At 41.6% G+C, this 23525-nt stretch overlaps 1 protein-coding gene across 4 annotated transcripts in view; it reads left to right on the top strand.

The window, feature by feature from the left end:
* The first annotated feature begins 14515 nt into the window (after positions 1-14515).
* The window catches only part of ATL2 (atlastin GTPase 2), a 57620-nt gene continuing 48610 nt past the window's right edge, over positions 14516-23525 (top strand). Inside the window, exon 1 of one of the 4 annotated variants that reach the window (XM_059405476.1) lies at positions 14516-14707. In XM_059405476.1, coding sequence (XP_059261459.1) covers positions 14590-14707 — 118 coding nt within the window. In that variant the 5' untranslated portion in view covers positions 14516-14589. Of the gene's footprint in view, positions 14708-15067; positions 15245-23525 lie in introns of those variants that run through there. The other 3 variants (XM_059405475.1, XM_059405477.1, XM_059405478.1) reach the window with 3 other exon arrangements.

Below are 23525 nucleotides of genomic sequence, written 5' to 3'. Positions count from 1 at the left end.
GGTGTGGTATATCTGTCTGACTTGCCTAAGTTACCTACAACCTTCATCTGATTCCTGGTTTAGGTTGAGCACTGTACTCCCAGGCATGCCCTCTGGTTCCCAACTCAGCTACCTTCCCAGTCCTTCAGGGGATATACAGTGACAACCAGGTCTCAACCAAGGGAAACTCAGAGGGATGACCAAGGCCCATTGCCACGTAACACCCATGCAACATTGTTTTTAATCTGCAGTGAGCATTTTTTTTTAAAAAAGATTTTATTTATTATTTATTTGACAGAGAGATCCCAAGCAGGCAAAAAGAGAGGAAGGGAAGTAGGCTCCCCACTGAGGAAAGAGCCGGATGTGGGGCTTGATCCCAGGATCCTGGGATCATGACCTGAGCTCAAGGCAGAGGCTTTAACCCACTGAGCCACCCAGGTGCTCCTATGTGAGCATTTCTTAAAGGAGCAAGCCCACTCTGTGGAGCCCTTTCCTCCCCAACTTCCAAATGGGGGAGGGTCCCAAACCTCCTCTGCTTCCTGTAATCCCTTCAGTCTCTTACACTTCAGCTTACTGGATTCAAGCCCTGTAGGAGCAAACCAGAACGAAGGTACCCTTTGTCTCTCTGGTCCTGTGTTCTTAGACTCAAAGGTGATAGGAACGTGGGGAGAAAAAACAAAACAAAACAAAGTCTCCAATAGTACGTGGAGAGTAGAAGGAAAATAATGTTTGGGAAGTACGGAAAAAAACGTAGTCTGGGGTAAATCCGTCCAATTACTAGATGGGTACAATTGTAAAAAGAAGATTTTGACCCCACCAATCACAATTAGAACTGGTAATTCTCTCAGGGCACTTGGGTGCCTCACTCAGTTGGGCTTCAGACTCTTGGTATCTGCTCAGGTCATGACTTCAGGGTCGTGAGATGGAGCCCCACGTCAGGATCCGTGCTGGACATGGAGCCTGCTTGAGAGTCTCTCTCACTCTGTCCCTACCCCCCTCAAAAAGAAAAAAAAAAAAAAAGAAAGGAAATAGAATTTCCCTCCTGTCAAGAATCTACTGCAAAATGTGGCATATGCAACTATAAATGCCGCATACATTTTCAAGTCAGAGAATTTAAGATTAGTCACAGGAAAGATAACTTGATATGCCCTAGAATCTGACAGCCCTGCACAAAAGGCCAAATAGAGATCTCCCCAAATTGGACAATCATCCTCAAAATTCACATGACATCAATAAGAAAAGTTAAAAGCTGATGGAGACTTTTTAAAACTTTCAATAAATAAATAAGAACTTTATTAACTATGCTGGAAGAAAAAACTAAATTGTCTTTCCATTTTCTCTTCAGAAAATTCAGTCCCCTATACTGGTATACTGTGAAGAGCCAATCAAAGACTGAACAACCAAAACTTGAGAAAAATAGTTTGAGAAAGATATGCCATAAAGGGCATTAATAAAAATATTACTTTTCTGTATGTTGGTGGTATGTGTTAGCTTTACCAAATTTGTGATTTCTCATTCTAAATATATTTATTTACTTTTATATATATATTTATAAATATTTACTTTTACATCTCATTGCAGAAATTTTTTTGAAAGAGGTTCCCCCAATTTGTGGATGCTTTAGGCCCCGCAAACCCTGGTTCTGCTCCTGATGGCTACAGCATGGCCAGTAGTCTAATTTACAGTGACCACCGATGGATATGTGGGCTCGCCTGTGGGTACATGTCCTATAAGCGTTGCCATTTAACGTTTTGATTACTGTCAAATAAAACAAAATGACAACAACAAACAGTTAAGATCCACTGTTCTACAGCAGAGGCAAACAAGGGGCTTTATGGGAGTGATTATCACCATCTTTAATTCATTGTTTATGGTTGCTACTTACTTGTTTATTGTTTTGGCACGTATGTATTTTTGTGCATTGTTATCATACCATGAATAGGCATTCTGGTTATCTGTTGTGGTGTAACAAATTGCCTTACAGCAACAATCGTTTCATTGTTTTTAGATAGCTCACCTTCTGGGAGGTGATCAGGACAAGCTTGAAAGATAAATATTTGCCAGAGTGATCAGACGGCAGTGGCAGGAACTGGCGACATCTCAGCTCAAGCCAAGCATGGTTGTGGAAAATCGAAGGAGCTCAATTTTGAGCCCTCCTATGGGAAGACAGACCCTGAGAGTATGAGGGAAGGGAGAAGTAGTGAGGTGGGTGGGGGTGTTGGGGTGATGTTTGAGGTGAGGTGCAGATCTGTCAAAATATAATGATAAAACTACTCTAGGAGGATTAAATAGGTCATAACAAGGACAATCAATTCTAAGGGCATTGTCAAGGTGGAGTGTTCTGGCTACCAACTAGCCAGTGGGATTTGGGGAGCTTGGAATTAAGCTTGGATGTGAGATAGAAACGATTTGGCTGCTTGCCAGTTACAAATAAGAAGCTAAAATATGCAATTCCTTCTGGGACGCCTGGATTTCCCACTGACTTCAAAGGCATTCCTGAAGTCTGAGGGGCGATAGGGAGGATGTCAGGTGTATTCTGAAGGCTGTTTGGGGAGAAGCCCATTGTCTGCCCTGTACTCAGAGGAATGGAAAGCACACAGTGGTGTTTCCTTCAAGCCACAAGCACATCTTCTGTACTGTGATGGCTACATCCACTTCCTTGTTATTATTATTTTTTTTTAAAGTGTGATAGAATATGATAATCGTCCCTAAAGTGTTCCTGACAGTGTTCCTGTCTTTCGTATGTATGCTGATCTTCATTTAAAAACCGGGCTTTGTCTACTTTTCCAAGTATTCTCAAGCAAGTTCAGTTCATGGATTTGAATTTTTGTTGCTTCTCCTGCTAACCTATCGTAATGACTGCAAGACACCTTAACAATTCTGTAGAAATTGGTCATTCCAGGAGCTGCCCTCGGCACATTTAGGAGAGTGCTTGTCAGAATGCTCATGGATACCCCCATCCTGGACTTTGAGGGGTGTCTACCTCCACTCCAGGACCTGAAACATCCAGAAGCTGCTTCTAGCTACTTAGTGGTCTGTAGAAATGGCTTATGATGATAGAGTTTTCGGCGCCCGGCCTTAAGACCAGTGTGTAATCTGGAGATACATGGTTGAGAACACAGGCTCTGGAAGCAAAGAGAACTGCACTTAAACCTCAGCTCTTCAACTCATCGTCTGGCGTTGAACAAATGATGTGTCCTTTTATTTTTTTTAAAGATTTTATTTATTTATTTGACAGACAGAGATCACAAATAGGCAGAGAGGCAGGCAGAGAGAGATGGAGAAGCAGGGTCCCTGCTGAGCAGAAAGTCCGATTTGGGACTCGATCCCAGGACCCTGAGATCATGACCTGAGCCGAAGGCAGAGGGTTTAACCCACTGAGCCACCCAGGTGCCCTGATATGACCTTTGAAAACCTGGGTTTCTTTTGTCAAAAGCTGATGATGCCAATAATTCTTGTCTCATTGAGGTATTTTGTAGATTAGATGAAATTATGAATAGGTATTATTATTATTAATTGTATTTTTGCCTTTCAGTCTCAGACTCAAAAGAGCTGCTTCAGGGAACAATAATCAAGTTGGCTATCACTTATTACGTGCCAGCCACTTGATCTGTATTACCCGTAATCATCATGACAAACATGCGAGGAAGAGAGCTTTACGGTACAGCAGAGGAAACTGAGGGTCAGAGAGGTTAATTAACTTTCTCAAGGTCACCACACCAAGTGGCAGAGCTGGGGTTTGAACTCCAAAGTTGGGTGTTCTTTTTCACTAAGCCACAGTGATGCTAACGTATCCCAGTTCAAGTCATTCTCAGCATCAACATTGGTCAGAAGAGTCATTATTTCCCTCTTGCTCTAGAGAAAAATGGACACCTACAATTAAGCAGCAAGCCCGGGGCTGGTGTCTGGGGAGACTCATCCATCCACTGGGTTCCCTAGTTCTTCAAACCTTTTTAGATGCCAGCAATTCTCAATAGGAGACCAACACGGTTGTGTTGGAGAAGCACGCACAGATGTCCAGGCCCTTGCAAGTACCAGCCTCAAGGAACCTTGATGTTTTGGTTTGATGTCCCTCAGGGAGTATAACCAAACCACTCTGGCTCATCAGCTTTGGATATAAGTAAAATCTTCCTGCCAATCAGTAACCAAGAGTCCCTATTCTTGTCCACATCTACTCAGGTTTCTCTCTTTTCCTGCAAAAAAAGTCTCTGGCCTCTCCCTCAGGATGTTTAACCTCAAAGAAAGCTTCCTGGGTGGCAAAGCAGCTTGCCAGCCACAGTCACCGTGCAACTACTGTCATGAATCGGTGGCCACAAACTACCGCCCAGCCTGCGGAGCCCACCAAGGGATGTCAGCGATTGGGTCAAGTTCACTGGTTCCTAATGCCCCTGACGCTGCCAGATCCCAAGCCAGCTCTCCTGTCAGCTGGGCCCTGAAGCAACTCTGTGGGGAGGCAGAACTTGCCACGGTCTCGGGGAAATGGTGCATTCATCTTCTGTCAGCGACCTATGTACAAGAAAGCGAACGTGCATGAAGGATCAAAGCGCGTAAGCATGGCATAGTTTAAACTATACTTCTAGAAAACACGACAAGGTCTCCAGAGATGCAGTTTGCCCCTAACACAGACTTTTTTATTCTCAGAGACTAAATCATCTCCATTTTAGTCTCAGCCAGGTCCAACACCTTTTCTAGTGTAGTCACTACTTTATATTTCTTTACCTGGTCCCCTAACCTTGCTCCAACCATCTGGTGTCTCCTAACCCAAGGGAAGAGTTTCCCATAGTGGACAGCCAAATCTCTACCTTTTACTGGGAGGCGCATTCTTTCCATCTTATACCATGTCCACGAAGATTTAAAAGATCATAGGGTCTGTTTCAGTCAGTTCTCACTGACTTGGTACCTTGTGCTTTCCTTTCAGGGAAAACTCAGCTAGAATCCCTGAGATAGGAGAGGGAATGTTTCTCCAGGAATCACTGTTTTTTTCTTTTGTTTTGTTTTGTTTTTTCTCTTTTTGCTTTCTTTTTTGTAAAGTAAGGAATTGGCCCATCTTGATTCAGGTATAGTAAGCACAGATTGGGGAGGGAGTCTGGAGGAAGGGGGCAACATACACAGAACACCAAAAAGAGAAAAGTCTATTGAAAGAAAGGAAAGGAAAGACGTGGGAGACCAGACTGATAGGAATGGATTCCTTGGCACTAAAGTGAGAGAAAACCGTAAGGGCCCTATTACGTGATATTTCTGGAAAAACTCCTACACTAACTAGTAGAGGGTGAAATGACTTCTCAGGTTAATTTACAGGTCAGTAAGGATGTCAGTAGCTTTTTGGACTATATTAATTTCAATTTAGCAAATGGTCTATGCTGTCCTACTTACTATTTTTTTAAAAGATTATTTATTTATTTGACAGAGAGAGAGAGAGAGAGAGAGAGAGCACAAGTAGGCAGAGAGGCAGGCCAAGGGGGTGGGGAAGCAGACTCCCTGCCGAGCAGAGAGCCTGATGCGGGGCTCGATCCCAGGACCTTGAGATCATGACCTGAGCCGAAGGCAGAGGTTTAACCCTGAGGTTTAATCACTGAGCCACCCAGGCACCCCTATGCTGTCCTACTTATAAACTGTTTATTTCTGTGTGTCTTGGCAATTTTTTTAGTGAGTAAATGAAAGCATATAAATCTTTGTGGAATAATCCTTTTAGAGCTTTTTTTCTTTTTTCTTTTCTTTTCATCCTCCTTTATAAATATTACATTCTTCAGGCCAATAATAAAATAGGTGATGTCCTGACAAAGTGGACTTTCTGAACTGCGTGTCACTCAGACCTAAGGAGAAAGCAACTGACAAGTTCATAAAGATCCTGCCATTACTGTGAAAGTGGAGGGAAGCGTTATCATTCTTTGAATTGTGGTGGTGGTTCAAGTCCCAGAACTGGAATTAGAACCTTCAGACAACCTCAAATTGCTCAAAGAATATTGCCAAGAACACGGAAATGGTTACTCCCTTAGTTCTGTGTGACAACTGGAACAAACTCTTGATTCAGGTTAAATATTTGGGTTGAGTCTGTGGCTTTTCTATAAATCAGCTTTATTCTTCCTTTCTGACTTTTCAGGGAAATCAAGCAATTTCTAGAGGTTCTGTGAGAAGAAAGGAAAAGGGAGTAATTATTAAGAGGAGTATAAGAAACGGGGAAGCAAGTTCTTCAATTCCCCTAAAAGGATAGTGATGACATATTCACAACTAAACATCTGAATGCACGATTTCATACAGAATAGGTAATTATGCATGAAAGCAGAATCAGCTGGAAAATCCAGGCTGTATGGTTGGAGAATATGCTGAGAGTTTTCCTTCTCTTCTAGAGATAAAGAATAAACTGTGAAGACTATCACAAGGTATTTTAGCAGTATTCTATATAAAAGGAACAAACTATGTATCAGAAATGGACTGGGAGAGACTTCGGGTCATTTTGTTATTTTGTTAAAATTTTTCTATTATTGCTGACTTGTGCCAATATTTCCCAAGATTTCTTCCAGGAAGGAAGTCATAGACATTAGAATGTCCAACTAAAATCCTTCCTCCTGAAATTAAGGTCTCTTCGATCCTCTATCACAGAAATGTTTTAGAAACCCAAATGAGCTTCTTGCAAAGTAATTTTTAAAATATTATGGGCAATTTTGTAGGACTACTGAAAATTTGTGAGAGAATAAATATAAACCCCGTATCATCCTATCAGTTTTTAACATACCTCCTTCCAGTTTTTTCTATGTCTACACATGTCTTTACGTAGTTGTAATGTAATTTTTTCCTGCTTGACATAAAAATTTTCTTCTACTGCTGAGTTGTCGATGCCAATCATTTTTAATAATTGCATAGTGATACATGAAATGTAAGTTTTTAAAAAACATTTTTAAAAAGATTTTATTTATTGTCAGGAAGAGAGAGAGCACAAACAGGAGGAGCGGTGGGTAGAGGGAGAAGCAGTCTCCCTGCTGAGCAAGGAGCCCCATGCAGGACTTCATCACAGGACCCGGGGATCATGACCTGAGCTGAAGGCAGGTGCTTAATGGACTGAGCACCCAGGCATCTCATGAACTCTAAGTTGTTATTGGTGTTTTTTTTTTTTTTTTTTTTTTTTAGATTTTATTTATTTATTTGACAGAGAGAAATCACAAGTAGATGGAGAGCAGGCAGAGAGAGAGAGAGAGAGGGAAGCAGGCTCCCTGCTGAGCAGAGAGCCCGATGCGGGACTCGATCTCAGGACCCTGAGATCATGACCTGAGCCGAAGGCAGCGGCTTAACGCACTGAGCCACCCAGGCGCCCTGTTATTGGTGTTTGATCCAATTAAAGAGAGATGATGTTTTGTCCTTTAAAAGAAACAATTTAAATTTTTATTTTACATTTTTAAAATTATAAAACCCAAACAAATACATTTTGGAAATAATTTCAAAATTACAGAAAGGTTTCAAGAATAAGAATAAGCATCGACCACCTATATATTCTGTATCCAGACTCACTATTATTAATATTTTGCCCCATCTGCTTTGTCATTGCTTTCTTCTTTTTGCCTTCTCTCTCTCTAATATTTTCTAAACCATGGGAGGGGAAGTTTTATACACACTGGCTCTTTACTCTAAGATACTCCTATGTATTTTGTATAAATACAAATGTGCTTTTACAAATTTAATATTGATGTGATACTTCTTTTTTTTTTTTTTTTTTTTTTTTTTTTTTTTTTTTTTTTTTAAGGATTTTATTTATTTATTTGTCAGAGAGCAAGCGAGAGCGAGCGAGAGCGAGCACAGGCAGACAGAGAGGCAGGCAGAGTCAGAGGGAGAAGCAGGCTCCCTGCGGAGCAAGGAGCCCGATGTGGGACTCGATCCCAGGACGCCGGGATCATGACCTGAGCTGAAGGCAGCTGCTCAACCAACTGAGCCACCCAGGCGTCCCTGATGTGATACTTCTATCTACCATCCATATTCCTATTTTGTAATGGACTCACTAGTGTCCTTTATTGCATTTCCTCCTCCAGTACAGGGTCCTAAGATCAGATCAATATCTGATCTAGTTAGTTTCATGTCTCTTTAGCCTCCATTTTTTTTTTTTTTTTTTTTTTAGCATCCAGATGCGAGATTTCCCCTCTGCTCTTTTTCCCATTTGTGAGCAAATGTAGGACTTATACAGAGCCAAGGTCATGATTTGTCCTCAGTACTTTAAAGGGCCTGCACTGATCACCCATCAGTCCTGGAAATCCTGTAACTCCTGTGCTTTGCGCATCTCTTTTCTTTCCTTTCAAAAGTCCCCACAGGCAGGCGCCTGGGTGGCTCAGTGGGTTAGGCCGCTGCCTTGCTGCCTTCAGCTTGGGTCATGATCTCAGGGTCCTGGGATCAAGCCCCGCACCGGGCTCTCTGCTCAGCAGGGAGCCTGCTTCCTCCTCTCTCTCTGCCTGCCTCTCTGTCTACTGTGATCTCTCTCTGTCAAATAAATAAAATCTTTAAAAAAAAAAAAAAAGTCCCCACAGGCAAGAACAATGCAATCAATTAAATTAGTAAAAGAATTTGTATGTCACCTCTTACCCACCTGTTTCTGGAAGACTATTTTATAATAGTTAATAATCTAGAATAGTTTTATAGTCATTTTTTGACTTTTGTGACATGGATGCTTTTGAAGAATATGTCCCCCCCTTTTTTTTTTTTTTTTAAATAGAATTTTTTTTTGTTCTAGGTTTGTCTTAGATTCCCTCATGGTTAGGTCCATTCCAGACTGGCATACTGCGTAAGTGATACTGTGTTTCTTTTGGGGCATTACACCTGGAGGCACAGGATGTCCATCTGTGTCCTCATTGGTGATATTAAATTTTGTTTTTTTCTTTTTAAAGTAAGCTCTATACCCAATGTAGGGCTTGAATGACCCGGGGATCAAAAGTCACATGCTCTACCAGCTGAGCCAGTCAGGCACCTCTGGCGATGCTAATTTTAATCACCTACTCAAAGTGTTGTCTAATTTTGGTTTCTATTTTTCTCTTGCAATTAATAGGCAAACGTGAAGAGAAACTTTAAGACATGCAAATATTTGACTCGTCATCAAATCTTTGCCCCTAGACTTGGCACGCATGGATGATTCTTGTCTGACCCACTCTTTGCTACCATCGTTGCCAGTTGATGACTCTTCAACTCTAGCACTGTCTCCACATTTGCCAGTCAACCCCCAGCATCCTGCTGTCAGCAAGAGTCCTCCGTTCATCTATCCATCTATCATCTCTCTATTTACCCATCTAATCTATCATTGGTATAGACGCATAGATTCTTATTTTCCTGATTTTCTATAATTCAGTGTTGTCCTTAATTGTTTTAGTGCTCAAATTGTTTCCAATTTGGCTAGTGGGAGCCCCTTAGGTGTCTTTTTGACACGGCCCATCTTTTTTTTTTTGAGTACCTCGATCTTCTGACATAAAAATCATGCTCATGGCTCATCTTGTCCTCCTCCCTGCTCCAGCTCTGAAACCAGTGGTTTCTCCATGGACTTCTGCTTCCTTTTAGTAGGGAATGGTATTTGAGGCCAAGATTGGGCACTAGGTATGATCGTTGCTACCTGGGTATCTTTGCTTATAGGCCTTTTACGTGGATAGGAAAAGGAAATATATGCATATATATACATATATACATATGCAAGCATATGTACACTTGCAAACACATGTATATTTGTGCATGTTTTATAAATCTTCAGTCCATATCAGTAACTCCAATTTAATACATCTCATAGGATCCACCTTGCTTTTCCCTTTTCATTATTTGTATGTTCCTACTTCCCCATTGAGAACCCTAGCTCTCAACAATATCAACACATTTACTCATCTATAACTCATGTAAAATATATTTATTTACTCATATCTAATATATATAATACAAATGTATTTATATAGTTTATATATAATATATAACAATATTATATATATCATATAAATATATATACATGTACTTACCTATAATACATCTAAAATAAATTCAGAATTGCTTTGCCCATACCTCTACAAAAACAAGCCTACTAGAAAAGGTTCAGGATTTGTTTGCTGTTTTCCCCCAGCCCAACCAAGACAGAGAAATATTTATAGTCCAATTCTATGTTTGTAAATTACTTGGATTAGTTGGCTTCCCCCCACCCCCCCTTCAGTGTGGCTATGTTCTTCATTTAGATACTGTTATAATCATTTATCTGGTTTGTTTTAGTTTTAGTAACTCCTTCCTGTCCTTGATTTAATTTTATGTTTTGATCATGTAGACCACGTTTTCAAAAGTCAACACTATATAAAACAGGATTCAGAAAAGTGTCACTCCATTCTGAATTCCTTCTTACTCCCTCTGCCACCCTCTCTTAGAGAGAGCTGTCGTTTTCTGTTTAACCTTTCTGAGTTTCCTTTTGGAAAGATAAGTGGCTTTAGGCATGTTTTCTTATTTCTCCCTCTTACGCAAAAGTTAGCATACTACAGATGCTATTCTACAGTTTGATTTTTCCACTTAAGAATATCTCTTGGAGGGGCGCCTGGGTGGCTCAGTAGGTTGGAGCCTCTGCCGTCAATTCAGGTCATGGTCCCAGGGTCCTGGGATGGAGGCCCACATGGGGCGCTCTGCTCAGCGGAGAGCCTGATTCTTCCTCACTCTCTGCCTGTTTCTCTGCCTGCTTGTGATCTCTGTCTGTCAAATAAAATCTTTAAAAAAAAAAAAGAATATCTCTTGGAGGGTGCCTGGGTGGCTCAGTGGGTTAAAGCCTCTGCCTTCGGCTCGGGTCGTGATCTTGGGGTCCTGGGATCTAGCCCCGCATCGGGCTCTCTGCTCAGCGGAGAGCCTGCTTCCTCCTCTCTCTGCCTGCCTCTCTGCCTACTTGTGATTTCTGTCTGTCAAATTAATAAATAAGATCTTAAAAAAAAAAAAAAAGAATATCTTTTGGGAATTACTCCATACCAATTCAAAGAGATCTTTCTCTTCTCTCTTTACAGATCCAAATTGCCCCATCATGAGTATTTACCATAGTTTATTTAACTGATTGCCTATGCTTGGATATCTTGTTTCTAATATTTTAAGCAACTGCAAATAATGCTGCAGTGAATAACCTTGTGCAAATGTTTTGTTTTTGTTTTTTTTTATTTTGTTTTGTTTTTGTTTTTGTTTTTTTTGGTATTATTGGAGTTGTGCCTTCAGAGTTAATACCCAGAAGTGTGATTGGCAGGTCAAAGTGTAAATTCGGATGAAGTTTGTGGACAATGCCAAATTCCTCTCCATAGGGGTTACACGATTTTGCATTCTCAGTGAGAAAGCAATGTGTGAATGCCTGTATTCTCTCATGTCCTTGCCAAACAGTGCCATCATAAGCTTTTGAATTTTTGCCAAACTGATGGGTGATAAATGGTGTCTCAATGTTATTTTAATTTGCGTTTTTTTAAATTATGAGTGAAACTGAATATTTTCTCATATGTTTAAGGTTAATTTTTATTACACTTTTTTTTTGAATTGTCTGTGGACATCTTTTGCCCATTTATTAATAGGATTTAAACGTGTTAAAGTTGTTTAGTTGGAAAAATTGTTTTTAATACAGTTTACACTAGTCGAAGGTAGAATCCCAAAGTACCTGCTGTGGATAAGCTATGGCTTCTGCCCTCTAGGAACTCACAATGTATATACCGAGCACTGTCATAGTGGGTCCAAACATAGACTCTGGAACCAGATTGCCTGCCTTCAAACGCCAGTCCTGCCACTTGGGCGTGTGTGTGTGTGTTTTAAGATTTTATTTATTTATTTGAGAGAGAGGGAAAGCAGCAGAGGGAAAGAGAGAGAAGCAGGCTCCCCACTGAGCAGTGAGCGGATGTGGGGCTTGATCCCAGGATCCAGGGATCGTGAGCTTAGCCCAAGGCAGATGTTTATCCAGCTGAGCCACCCAGGTGCCCCCATACAGGCATGTTTTAAACCACTTGGCGCTTTAGTGTTTCTAACTGTAAGGTGAAAATATTAACAGCATTTACCTCTTAGGTTTGTTTTATGGATTAAATGACTTAACATATACGTAAAGTACCTTTCGTAAATGTTATTTAACAATCAAGAAAAAGCTCTGAAATACACTGATTTGATCCCATAAGAATATTGTTATGTATAGTTATTAAAAATGAGGAGCTGGAAGTTTAGAAACATTAGGTGCATCAGTGGTAGAACCAGAATTTTTTAAAATTAATCCCCACACTCAACATGGGGCTTGAACTCAAGACCCAAGGTTAAGAGTCACATGCTCTGCCACTGAGCCAGTCAGGTGCCTCTGAATAAGATGGATCCTTGAGCCCCTGAAGTGCACCTTCTTGTGCTGGAGGGGTCTGTGTGGGCTGTAGAAAGGAAAAAAACAAACGACTAAGTAAACCAGTTTTGTCTGTCATGTTCATTACTTGTTGTTCAGCACACATGACAGTGCCAAAATTCATTTGTTCAATGAAAAAAAAAAAAGAGGAATAAGGGACAGAATAGTGAAAAATGAAGCTTGATACATAGGTGAAAGGCCTTGTCAACCACTCAGAAGGGTTTAGACTTGATCCTGAGCAGAGAAATCACATTAACCGATCTGCATTGAAGAAAACTTAAGGACCCGCAGGAGAAGGGCCCACACAATATTACCTCAGTGTAGTGGGAAATGATGGTGCCGAATCAAGAGGGAGGCTGAGAGGATGGAGAGGAGGTGACTTGCAGAGAGATTCAGAAATCAGAACCAGCTCGAGGCGCCTGGGTGGCTCAGTGGGTTAAAGCCTCTGCCTTTGGCTCAGGTCATGATCTCAGAGTCCTGGGATCGAGCCCCATATCAGGCTCTCTGCTCAGCTTAGAGCTTGCTTCCCCCTCTCTCAGCCTGTTTCTCTGCCTACTTGTGATCTCTGTCTGTCAAATAAATAAAATCTTTAAAAAAAATTAAAAAAAAAATCAGAACCAGCTTAGAACAGACTTGTTTGGTGCAGAGTGCAGGAGAGAGGAGGGAAAGGTCTGAGGTAACACTGAAGCTTCACTGCACTGAGTAACTGAAGAGGGATAGCTGACTGGGAAAAATGAAGAAAGGACTTTTCGACACACATAGATTTGGGGCAACTGTGGGATAATGCTCAATCTCTTGACTATACTTGCATTTGGCTTCTCTATACCCCTTAAATTCAGGAGCTGTGTGGCCCTGTTCAGGGTACTGTAGTAGCAGCCTAGGAAACAATAGTGTGTAATAGTGTAAAAGAAAGCAGTTAGGTCAATAGAAGGGGAGGGGTGTAGCCTTAGGTCCCTGGGGGTCCATGATGGGGTGCACTGAGTACTAAGTTAACTGCTAGCTCTCACTGAAACGTTATTCTTTGACGGCAAAAATACTCATTTTTGCATCTTCTTGCTCAAGATGATACCTTGCATAAAGCAGATTGTGGGCAACATTAAATAGATGCCACATAGGGAGATTATGAAAGGAAATCCATCATCAAGCCAGGCTTATGGCTGGGAGCTTAGGGGCACTGAACCAGGAGGCAGGGAGTAGGAAGTCCAGGAGGAGCTCCAAATCCCTTTCCATAAAGACAGAAAACAGATGAATAAACTAACAGCCCAGTGGAAACCCTGATAAAATGGCATGTTGAAGCTTCTAGGACAACAGTGCTTTTCTAGAGATTATGCAGAAGGAAAGACCCTGATTTTTAGACTTGTGAGAAGACCTGGCCAAGACAGCAGTTTGGACAACTGGACACCTATCTTTACCAAGAAAAGGACTTTTTAATGCATTGGTGATGTGGTAAAAAAAAATCCAAAAGAAAAGAGACCGCATTTTGCAAAAGCTTCCACAGGCTGGTATTAATTTTAAAAAGTGACTTAACTTTCTACAGGATATCATTGGATTCTCACAAGAGGGTTCATCATAGTAAAGGACCTGCTACAATTCATTATCTGATGACAGTGCTTTCTGACTTGTCCCTGCAGGTACTGGGAGGAGGAAAGGGTATGCACAGTCGGGAAGATAGGTGGAGGGTCTCCTAAGCAGATGGGAACTATTGCAAACAAACCATAGGATGGTCTCCAGAGGGGAAGCAACATTAGGGACTTGGATGAGGAAAGATCAAAAGGAAAAGCAGAGCAATAGCTTGGGAAAGGGGAAAGAGAGGGAGAGGGAGAACAGCTGTGGAGGATAAAACAGAGAAAAAGGTGTACGAAAGCATGTGCAGGGCACGAGTTAACGATTACGAAGAAGAGCAGTAAAAAGAATTGGGTTACTGAACAGGGAAGGAGGGACTTGGTTCTCTGGAGATCCCTTCTGCGTTTACACGGACCAGCCCAGCGCTAAGGGGGTGTGGTACTGAGCTCAGAGCCGTGTGGAGCGAGGCGATCGCGGTAGGGGCGCCGCCCAATCCCTTCTAGCAGTGGAAAATCAGGGAAACCCAGCGACTGGCAGGCAGGCGGGCAGGGCGGAGGCGGAGCGAGGGCGCCGATGGGCGGGTCGGGGGAGGGCGTGGGGAGGACAAGGAGACGCTGGCTAAAGGCGGCGCTAGGACCCGCGGGCGCCCCGCCGGCTCCCGGGAGGTTGATAAAGCGGCGGCGGCGTTTGACGTCAGTGGGGAGTTAATTTTAAATCGGTACAAGATGGCGGAGGGGGACGAGGCAGCGCGGAGGCAGCAGCCGCACCAGGGGCTGCGGCGGCGGCGGGGGACCAGCGACCCAAGCACCGGGGTTAACCACGTATCGTCCACGACCTTCCTAGGTACGCGCCGGCGGGGTGGAGGCCGCAGGGCCCGGGTGGGGACAAGGCGCGGGCCGCTCGGACCCGCGGGCACCGGCCGCAGGCGGCGGGGTCGTCGGCCCCGGCTGGTTCAGCTTTCCTCCTGCCGCCTCGTCTGACGGCCGCCGGGCCTAGCTCCCGCCGCGCCCCGAGCTTCTGCGGCGCGCGGCCTGAAAGGGCGGCCCTGGGGCAGCGGCTCCCGCTGCTGTCGGGTGAACGGGCTGCGAGCGCATCTGCGCCCGGCCCGGCCCCCTGCCCTCCCGCCGCGTGGCTGCCGTCGCGTCCGCCCCGACCTGAGGGGGCGGCCTTGAGCTGGGGCCGCAGACCTGGGGCGCGGGGAGGTCGGTGGCGCCGCGTCTGGGTGTTGGAGAGTTCCGGACGCTGCAGGGCGACGTTTCCTGGCGGGCAGTGCTCTCTGTCCTTCTGTCAGAAAGGGAGGCAAGGGTGGCCGGGGCTTGATGAACCCCACGGAGGAGGAGGACGCGGAGCGCGCGGGGGGAGCGGACACCTCGCTGCCAGGTCGGAAAGCTCTCCAGACTCCCTCCCAGGAGGGAACCGCAGTCCGCAGGCCAGTGCTGTGACCCGGGGCTCGGGTTTTGGGGCTCCTCGGCCCGCAAACCTATTGGCGCGGGTTTCGCGTGGCTAGGATGCAAGTCCAGATTTAGTTGTTAAACTAGGGTTGCGAGCAGTTTACTAGTCACTTAGACGGTATAGTAAGGCCCGATCAGACTCCCAAGTGTCTGGGGTGTGAAGTCACCTGATCCTTCGCTCCCCGGTTTTGCGGAATGTGAGCTGCTACTGTACGTGTACAAGGAGCGCCCCTGCCCTCTCCAAGACGCGTTTGCTTTGGCAGCGGAGTGTTGTGTGTCCCTCTCATAACACCCCTATTTTTAGGAGTTCAGCATTTGATCTTTCGCTCTGGTGTGAACTGAACGCATGTAATCCTGATTGAGAATTTTGATAGTACTTAAAGGCGTAAAGTTTTTCAAAGGCTTATAAATAGTAAAAACTTACGGTTAGGTAAGTACGGCCATGGAATACGTAAGAGTTTATAAACGACTCTAAATGTGAATTTGTGGTCTTCAGATTCCTCTATCCACAGTCTGATAAAGGTTTTGTGAAATGAAATGTGAAACATTTTGGTAAGTTAGTCCGTGAAGACTAACTTCAGTTAGAAAAGTTTATGTGAGGGGCGCCTGGGTGGCTCAGTGGGTTAAAGCCTCTGCTTTCGGCTCAGGTCATGATCCCAGGGTCCTGGGATCTAGCCCCGCATCGGGCTCTCTGCTCAGCAGGGAGCCTGCTTCCTCCTCTCTCTGAATGCCTCTCTGCCTGCTTGTGATCTCTGTCTGTCAAATAAATAAATAAAATCTTTAAAAAAAAAAAAAAAAAAAAGAAAAGTTTATGTGAAATATATTTCATCATTCATGGTAACCTTTGGATGTGCTGAACATATGTCAGGGGTGATGACAGACTAGAGTTTTGATACAGGATAAAGAACAGGAAATAAAGCTTATTTTATTATTGCCTGCCAACAAAAGCACTTGACAGAACTGTTTGCATAGAAACACCCACACCCCCCTCCCCCCCAACACAACACAACACAACACAACACCAGAGAAGAGAGGTTTTGCCTTAGATCTCTTCTGGTTGGAATTCTCAAGTAATTAGTTTTGGAATGCTGATGGGTTGATTTGGATCTTTTGGACCCTAGGGGTGTGTGTGTTGTGTGTGTGTTTGCTCTTGAACTTACTTAGATATATTTTAACGTAATCATTTTAGATGTAGTTTCAAAGTGGTTTTTTTTTTTTTTTTTTTTTTTTAAGATTTTATTTATTTATTTATTTGACAGAGAGAGAGAGAGATCACAAGTAGGCGGAGAGTCAGGCAGAGAGAGAGAGAGAGAAGCAGGCTCCCGCTGAGCAAAGAGCCCGATGCGGGGCTCGATCCCAGGACCCTGAGATCATGACCTGAGCCGAAGGCAGCGGCTTAATCCACTGAGCCACCCAGGCGCCCCATTTTTTTTTTTTTTTTTTTTTTTTTTTTAAGATTTTATTTATTTGACTGAGATGGAAAGTAGACAGACAGAGGGGCAGGCAGAGGTGGGGTGGGGGGAAGCAGGCTCCTGCTCCATCCCAGGACCCTCAGCTCATGACCCGAGCTGAAGGCAGAGGCTTAACCCACTGAGCCACCCAGGCACCCCTCAAAGTGTTTTATACACTTGCCTTATTAGGAGAAGCGTAACTTCATGATTTGGTCATGGTTATGAACATCATTTTTATTTTGTGGTACATTGAGAAGAGATGTGATTCTTAAGAGTTGATAAATAGGGCCCACCATTTATTAAACATTCTGTCTGCTACTCAGATTTTTGTGTGTTATGTTTTCCCCCCACTCTTGGAGGTAGCCCTTTCCTTGATAACCGTACCTATCAAATGACTGCCTAAAACCTTTTCATTTGCTCTGTAGTCACTCAGTACAGCATTAAAATCCCAATAAAACTTAAGATTTGTGTTTAGTCAGAGCAAACAGGCTGTGAATGAGTAGGAACTCAGCTATATTGGAGTTTGTATAAGAAACTCTTTGTCTCCCTCTGCTTTCTGAATAAGTAAACTTGAAGAATTGAGTTGGGGTCAGTCAGGTGCCATAGTGGTTTAGTCTTAGGAAGGTGCTTTGTGTCTCTTAAGAGAAATGCTTACTTTCTTTAGGATTAGGAATGTAGGGTCTTTATAAAGCATTATGTAATCCTGTACTTTAATGGCTTTGTAGGATTAAATCTCTTGGAAATTATTTATTTGGGGAAGAAGGAGCTGTTTTACATACAGTAAAGAGGTATTTATTGTAGGGAAAATAAACGGTGATTTAAAATGAGATTCTGCCTTTAAGTTGGGTGCACCTATTTTGGGATTCGATTTTAGTTTGCCATTGTGTTTTAACTTGAGGATAAAGTTTTTAAATATCCATAGATGAAAGTAACTTTCTTGAAATTGTTTAGAAAGTTTTCCAAAATTGTGCTTTTTCCATCTGTCTGATATTAAGCAGTTAAAGAGTACCTGTCACCTCATTCCATGCTGTGGTTCAAGGCATATTTTTACAGTTTTGATACTTTTTAGCAAGATGCATTTTAAAAATTTGTTTATGCTCAGTAGGAAGACCTGTTTGACACACAGTTGTAAGCGAAAGCTCCCCAAGATACGTGTTGGGCAATCATCCTCCAAGCATATGATCCACCAGTATACATCTGAAGGGTCTCATGACTCAGGTTTTATTGGACAGTAATAAATGATCTTTTCCCAACAATAGCTAGCTCCCTCAAGGTCCTGGAAACCTTGCTTCCAAAATTCCTTAGAGACTTACACTATCCCTAACTCCCTCCCAACTTGAAAGTATGTAATGGGCTATACTCCTCTATTCCCCAGTGCAGCTGTTTCTGCCATGGGTTCTGTCCTTGTGATTTATTTATTTTTTTTAAATAAAAGATATTTATTTATTTGACAGAGATCACAAGTAGGCAAGGAGGCAGGCAGAGAGGGAAAGGGAAAAGCAGGCTCCCTGGAATCATGACCTGAGCTGAAGGCAGAGGCTTTAGCCCACTGAGCCACCCAGGCGCCCCGTGTCCTTGTGCTTTAATAAAATCACCATTTTGCACCAAAGATGTCTCAAGAATTCTTTCTTGGGCATCTGGCTTCGAACCCTAATTAATGTTCTTCTCTTTATCACTCACTACCCATCCTATAGAAAGAATGGATGAGTGCTTTCTTATCACATATATAATTAGAAATGTCTTGGTAAAACTGTTGAATGAGTGATGTCTGAAACCATACTAATGAGAAGCTGGGGCAGTTAATAAGTAAAGCTAGAGCGAGTTACTAAGTGGAGTGAGAAATTTAAAGAAGGGAAAAGGTAGTTGTAGAAAGACAATTCATGAAGTAGAAAAATTCTGCTTGTTAAGAACATTGAGGAGTACGAAGTACAAAGCCAAGGTAACTTACAAATGATTTTTTAAGTTACTGGTAATCATATCTCCGTGTGTTTAGGTGTACACATATTTGCTAAACTTAGGTAGATTTTTAAAAATACGTATTTAATTAAGTAGCCATCCTCACTTTCTACTGTGGGACAGATGGCTGTAGGTAGTTGATTTTATGGGCAGATGATACCTATTAGAAGCAACTGTTAAGTCATAAAAGACTAGCATACATGTACTTTGTTTTCCCAAGGAGATAGTATGCACTTTTGACTTGGGGTTTAGTTTTCTGGCCAGTACAAGTAGGATTTAGGGGATTCCTTGTTAATGAACCAGCTTAATGAAAATTATTCATACAAATTATATTTTTGTTTATGCTCTAAGTCAGAATAACCAGTAATTCTAATAGCTTGGTGAGCTGTGTAAATTTATGAAAGGATCATAAAGGATCTTGTTAAGGATCATTTACTTAAATGTACAAGAGTACATTCACTTAAATGCACAAGAGTGCATTCACTCTTTTTATTGTGGGTGCAGTGTTTTTTTTTAATTATAGAGAAGTCAAGATAGTGCAATGGAAAAGAATGAGGAAAGGAATCAAAAGCTGAGTGAATAAACTCTCTGAGCCTTGAAGCCCCTCACACATAGCAGTGATAGTATTCTGTAATAGGACTGTTGTGGGAAAGAAATGAGATAGGTACAGATGTTTTATAAATTGTAGAGCTGTCTGTGTGTAAGAGACTGTAATGCTTACGTAAGAATGTGCCTATATGACTACTTATGCTATTATATGTATATATGTGCTTATTTCCTGTCAGTTTCTTCTAATGTTTTTCCCTGCAGTGTAGACAGAGGCTTAGTTTGGGCAAGGGTGGTGGGTAAATTTTTAACTTGACCTGTAGAATGCTGATAATGTGTTCCTGATTAGGGGTATGGCAAGTATTAAATGTGATAAAAGTGCTTATTAACCCAGTGGCAGACATTCTGTTGATGGTAGTATTCCTATAATGTTTGTTGTTTTGAACGAAAAGTTAAATTTCAAAATATGTGACCTGAAAAACCTTTGTTTGGTTTTTATAAGATAAAAATATACATTCATACTTCTCAGCTGTCTTTATTTCAATAAACTTGCACTTTAGAGAATCAGTCATAGCAAAATAGTCTTCTGAAATTGTTTATTTCCAGTATAGGATTCAATATGAAGTAATTCTTAAGGTCATGGCAGTTTTCAAGTAGAGTGCATTTACCTTTCAGGTAGTAAATGCGCAGAATCTAACTGGAGTCTGTTTTGTACAAAAATGCCTAAAGAATGATTGACTTGAAAGTACACAAATTGTGAACCCCATTAAAAGCTTTTTCCCCCTTACATGTAATCATTTAGTGTCATGAATAGGGATTAGGATATATTTTAACTTTTGAATTCTGTGAACTTATTTCGATCTTCAGAATGGATTTAGAATGGAGGGCTGGATTTTAATATTAGCTCTGTAATAACATTTTTTCCTTCCTGGTAGCTAATAATCTGCCCTAGCAAACTTAAAGGTTTTTTGTTTTTGTTTTTATTAAATAGCTAATCTGTGAAGGCACAGTAGAAACTTTAAAGCCGGGCGCCTGGGTGGCTCAGTGGGTTAGAGCATCTGCCTTCGGCTCGGCTCGGCTCGGGTCATGATCCGGGGATCCTGGGATCGAGGAGTCCCGCATCAGACTCTGCGCGGCGGGGAGCCTGCTTCCCTTCCTCTCTGTCTGTCTGCCTCTCTGCCTACTTGTGATCTCTGTCTGTCAAATAAATAAATAAAATCTTTTAAAAAAAGAAAGAAAGAAAGAAAGAAAGAACGAAACTTTAAAGCCTTCTGTAAGGAAACTGTCTTTTAAAGATTTTATTTATTTATGTATTTATTGACAGAGACAGAGATCACAAGTAGGCAGAGAGAGAAGGAAGCAGGCTCCCTGCTGAGCAGAGAGCCCGTTGGCGGGGCGTGATCCCAGAACCCTGGGATCATGACTGGAGCCAAAGGCAGAAGCTTTAACCCGCTGAGCCACCCAGGCGCCCCAAGGAAACTGTCTTTTAAAGGGGGGTGGAATTGGCATGCTAAATGAGCTTCTCATTTCATATTTGAATGAATGGGTTTATGAGATACTAATTTTTTTCAATTTTTTTTTTTTTTTAAAGATTTCATTTATTTATTTGACAGAGATCACAAGTAGGCCGAGAGCAGGCAGAGAGAGAGAGGAGGAAGCAGGCTCCCTGCCGAGCAGAGAGCCCTGTGCAATGAGGGGCTCCATCCCGGGACCGGGACCACTACTGGAGCCGAAGGCAGAGGCTTTAACCCACTGAGCCACCCAGGTGCCCCTATGAGATATTAAAACTTGGATTAAGTTTACTTTTATGTGGGGGGAGTTGTTTTTGAAGTAAGTTGTAGAGAAACTTTGACATGAATCACCCTTATTCTTAAGATTTTTTTGAACTTAGTTTTTAATCACATCTTCAGAAATCACTCTCTTCATCAGCACTTGAATTTTAAAATAGATAATACAATATGATCTGCGGAGTTTGTTTAGAGTTGAGAGGAGTTTTATTGAAGGAGAATGGCAGTGGCCTTGGGTATTGTTTTGCAAATTCAGAAGTGTAGGCTGAAAGTTCTCAGAAAGGTTGAACAATGTTGTTGTTGCCAGAAGTCTAACAATTCGATATTAAGATAGAAACTTACTGCCTTTAAATTACATCTAAACTTGTGATTGACCAGAGCTTGTGATCATGGCTCTTAATCTGTTATAAGTCATAGGTAATTTATACCTAGTGAGAGTTTTAAATTTTTTTTTTAATTTCAAAAGCAGTAAATCTTTGTAGACATTTTGGAAAATACAAATAAAGAAGAAAGTAAAAATATCTACTAGTGGTAAGCACTGCTAGCATTAGGGTATACATCTTGTAGTATATATCCTTTTTTAATGCATAATTTAATGTTTTCTAAATTGGGATCTTACTGTAATTTTGTAATTTATTTTTCCATTCATTGTATTTCCCTTTGTGATTAACTAATCTCTACAACATGATTTTTAAAATAGCATTGTCATACTAAACTAATCCTTCATCTAGATACAGGGTTATTTTTTGTGAATAATGCTGGCTAAGCCTTTCTGTAGATAAGTCTTGACCTTTAGGATAAAGTCTTAAAAGTATTTTTTGTACCATCTGTATGTTTCAATATTGAAGACACATCAGCCAGTCCATTCAGAAAATTCTGATTTATCTTGTGTTTGGGTTAGGTTTGCACTTGTTTGCAAATACTTTGTTTACAAGTGGGTGTTGTTATTTAAAAATGAATGCTAACACATAGGTAGAGGATCTTACTGTTGCATTTGTATTTCTTTGATTACAGTTGATGTTTAAATTTTAATGTCAACTGAATATGCATTTTTAAGAAGATTTGTTTATTTATTTGACGGAGCGCAAGTAGGCAGAGTGGCAGGCAGAGGGAGAGGGAGAAGCAGGGAGCCCAATGTGGGGCTCCATCCCAGGACCCTGGGATCATGACCTGAGCCGAAGGCAGACACTTAACCAACTGAGCCACCTAGGTGCCCTTATTAATTGCATTTTCATCTTCTTGGACCATCTCTCAGTGTTTTCCTTACTGTTTTGTAAAAGCCCTTTTGTACATAAGGGATTTTTTCATGTTTGACTTTTTAATTTTGTGGATATATTGTGTTTCTGAAAAAAAAGTTTTTAAATGGTTCCATGTTTTCTTAAATAAATTGGCAACTTTTCAACTTACTGGTGCTAGTCTCTTCTGAATTTTTAGGTATGCTGCCAGAGGATTTTTTTTTTTTTTTTTAAACTGTTTCAAATTCTTCCTGAAGAATTTTTTATTCCCGACTCTTCAATGGCAGACGGTAGGGGCATCTGTTTTGGTGCCCAGGAGCTTGGTATGGATTGTTAACCACCACCAAGCTTCAGCTTCTTTAACTAAAAAAAAAGACCCTACTTTGGAAGTTTAAGATGAAAAGATAATGTCTTAAAAACACTTGCCTTGTTTTGAGTGTACAGAGTTACCACTCCTTCAGGGTAAAGACACTAGTTTTCTTAGGGAGTAAAGAGGTGGAGGAGGGCAGGCTGATAGAAGACCATTTTTAGACAAAGAACTGGCTTTTTTCCCTTGATGTTATCAGTTGACATATTGAGCCACCTACCTTATGAAAGGGCTTTTCAGTTGCTTGTAATGAGTACCTCTGTAGAAAAGTGTAGGAACAGAGCCCTGTTCTAAGCTTTCATGTAGTTGGGAGATCAGATAGATCTTATGCATATTTGTTAGTAAAGTGTATCATTAAGTTTATAATTTCAGAAGTAGGAATTACTGTGTGCTAGTGTTACTGAGGAAGACTTCAAGGAGGAGGGTGGTCTTTGTCAGACCTTGAAGAATGGGTGGGTTTTAGAAGGCAGAGAGTAGGATATACCTCTTGTGTGAAGATAGAAAGGCAGTATATGGTAAGGTTTTTTACAAAATAGTTTAAGGATTTGTCTCTCCTTTCTAAGAATTTTTCCAGAAGGGATACTTAAAAGGTATTTAAAAGCAGTTAGGTAGAAGTAACTGAAGGTGGTAGAGCATGTGTAATAAAAAGAGAATATGGGCTGTTTTTGTAGCCAAGTCGAGCAAAGAACTGATTTAAATAACTGGATGATTCCTGGAAAAACTGTCTGAATAGCCCTAAATGTGACTTCTTAAAAACTATAGAGATGTGTTCCCCTACCTGTTTTTGAGCATCTCTTTTATCTGCTACAAAGAATCCTGATGTGTATGTACTCTAAAAGTTGCCAAACTAGAGAAAGGATAAAAGGAG

The sequence above is a fragment of the Mustela nigripes genome, chromosome 7, assembly GCF_022355385.1.
Source record: "Mustela nigripes isolate SB6536 chromosome 7, MUSNIG.SB6536, whole genome shotgun sequence".
Taxonomy (NCBI): domain Eukaryota; kingdom Metazoa; phylum Chordata; class Mammalia; order Carnivora; family Mustelidae; genus Mustela; species Mustela nigripes.
This window is presented reverse-complemented; position numbering and strand designations above follow the sequence as displayed.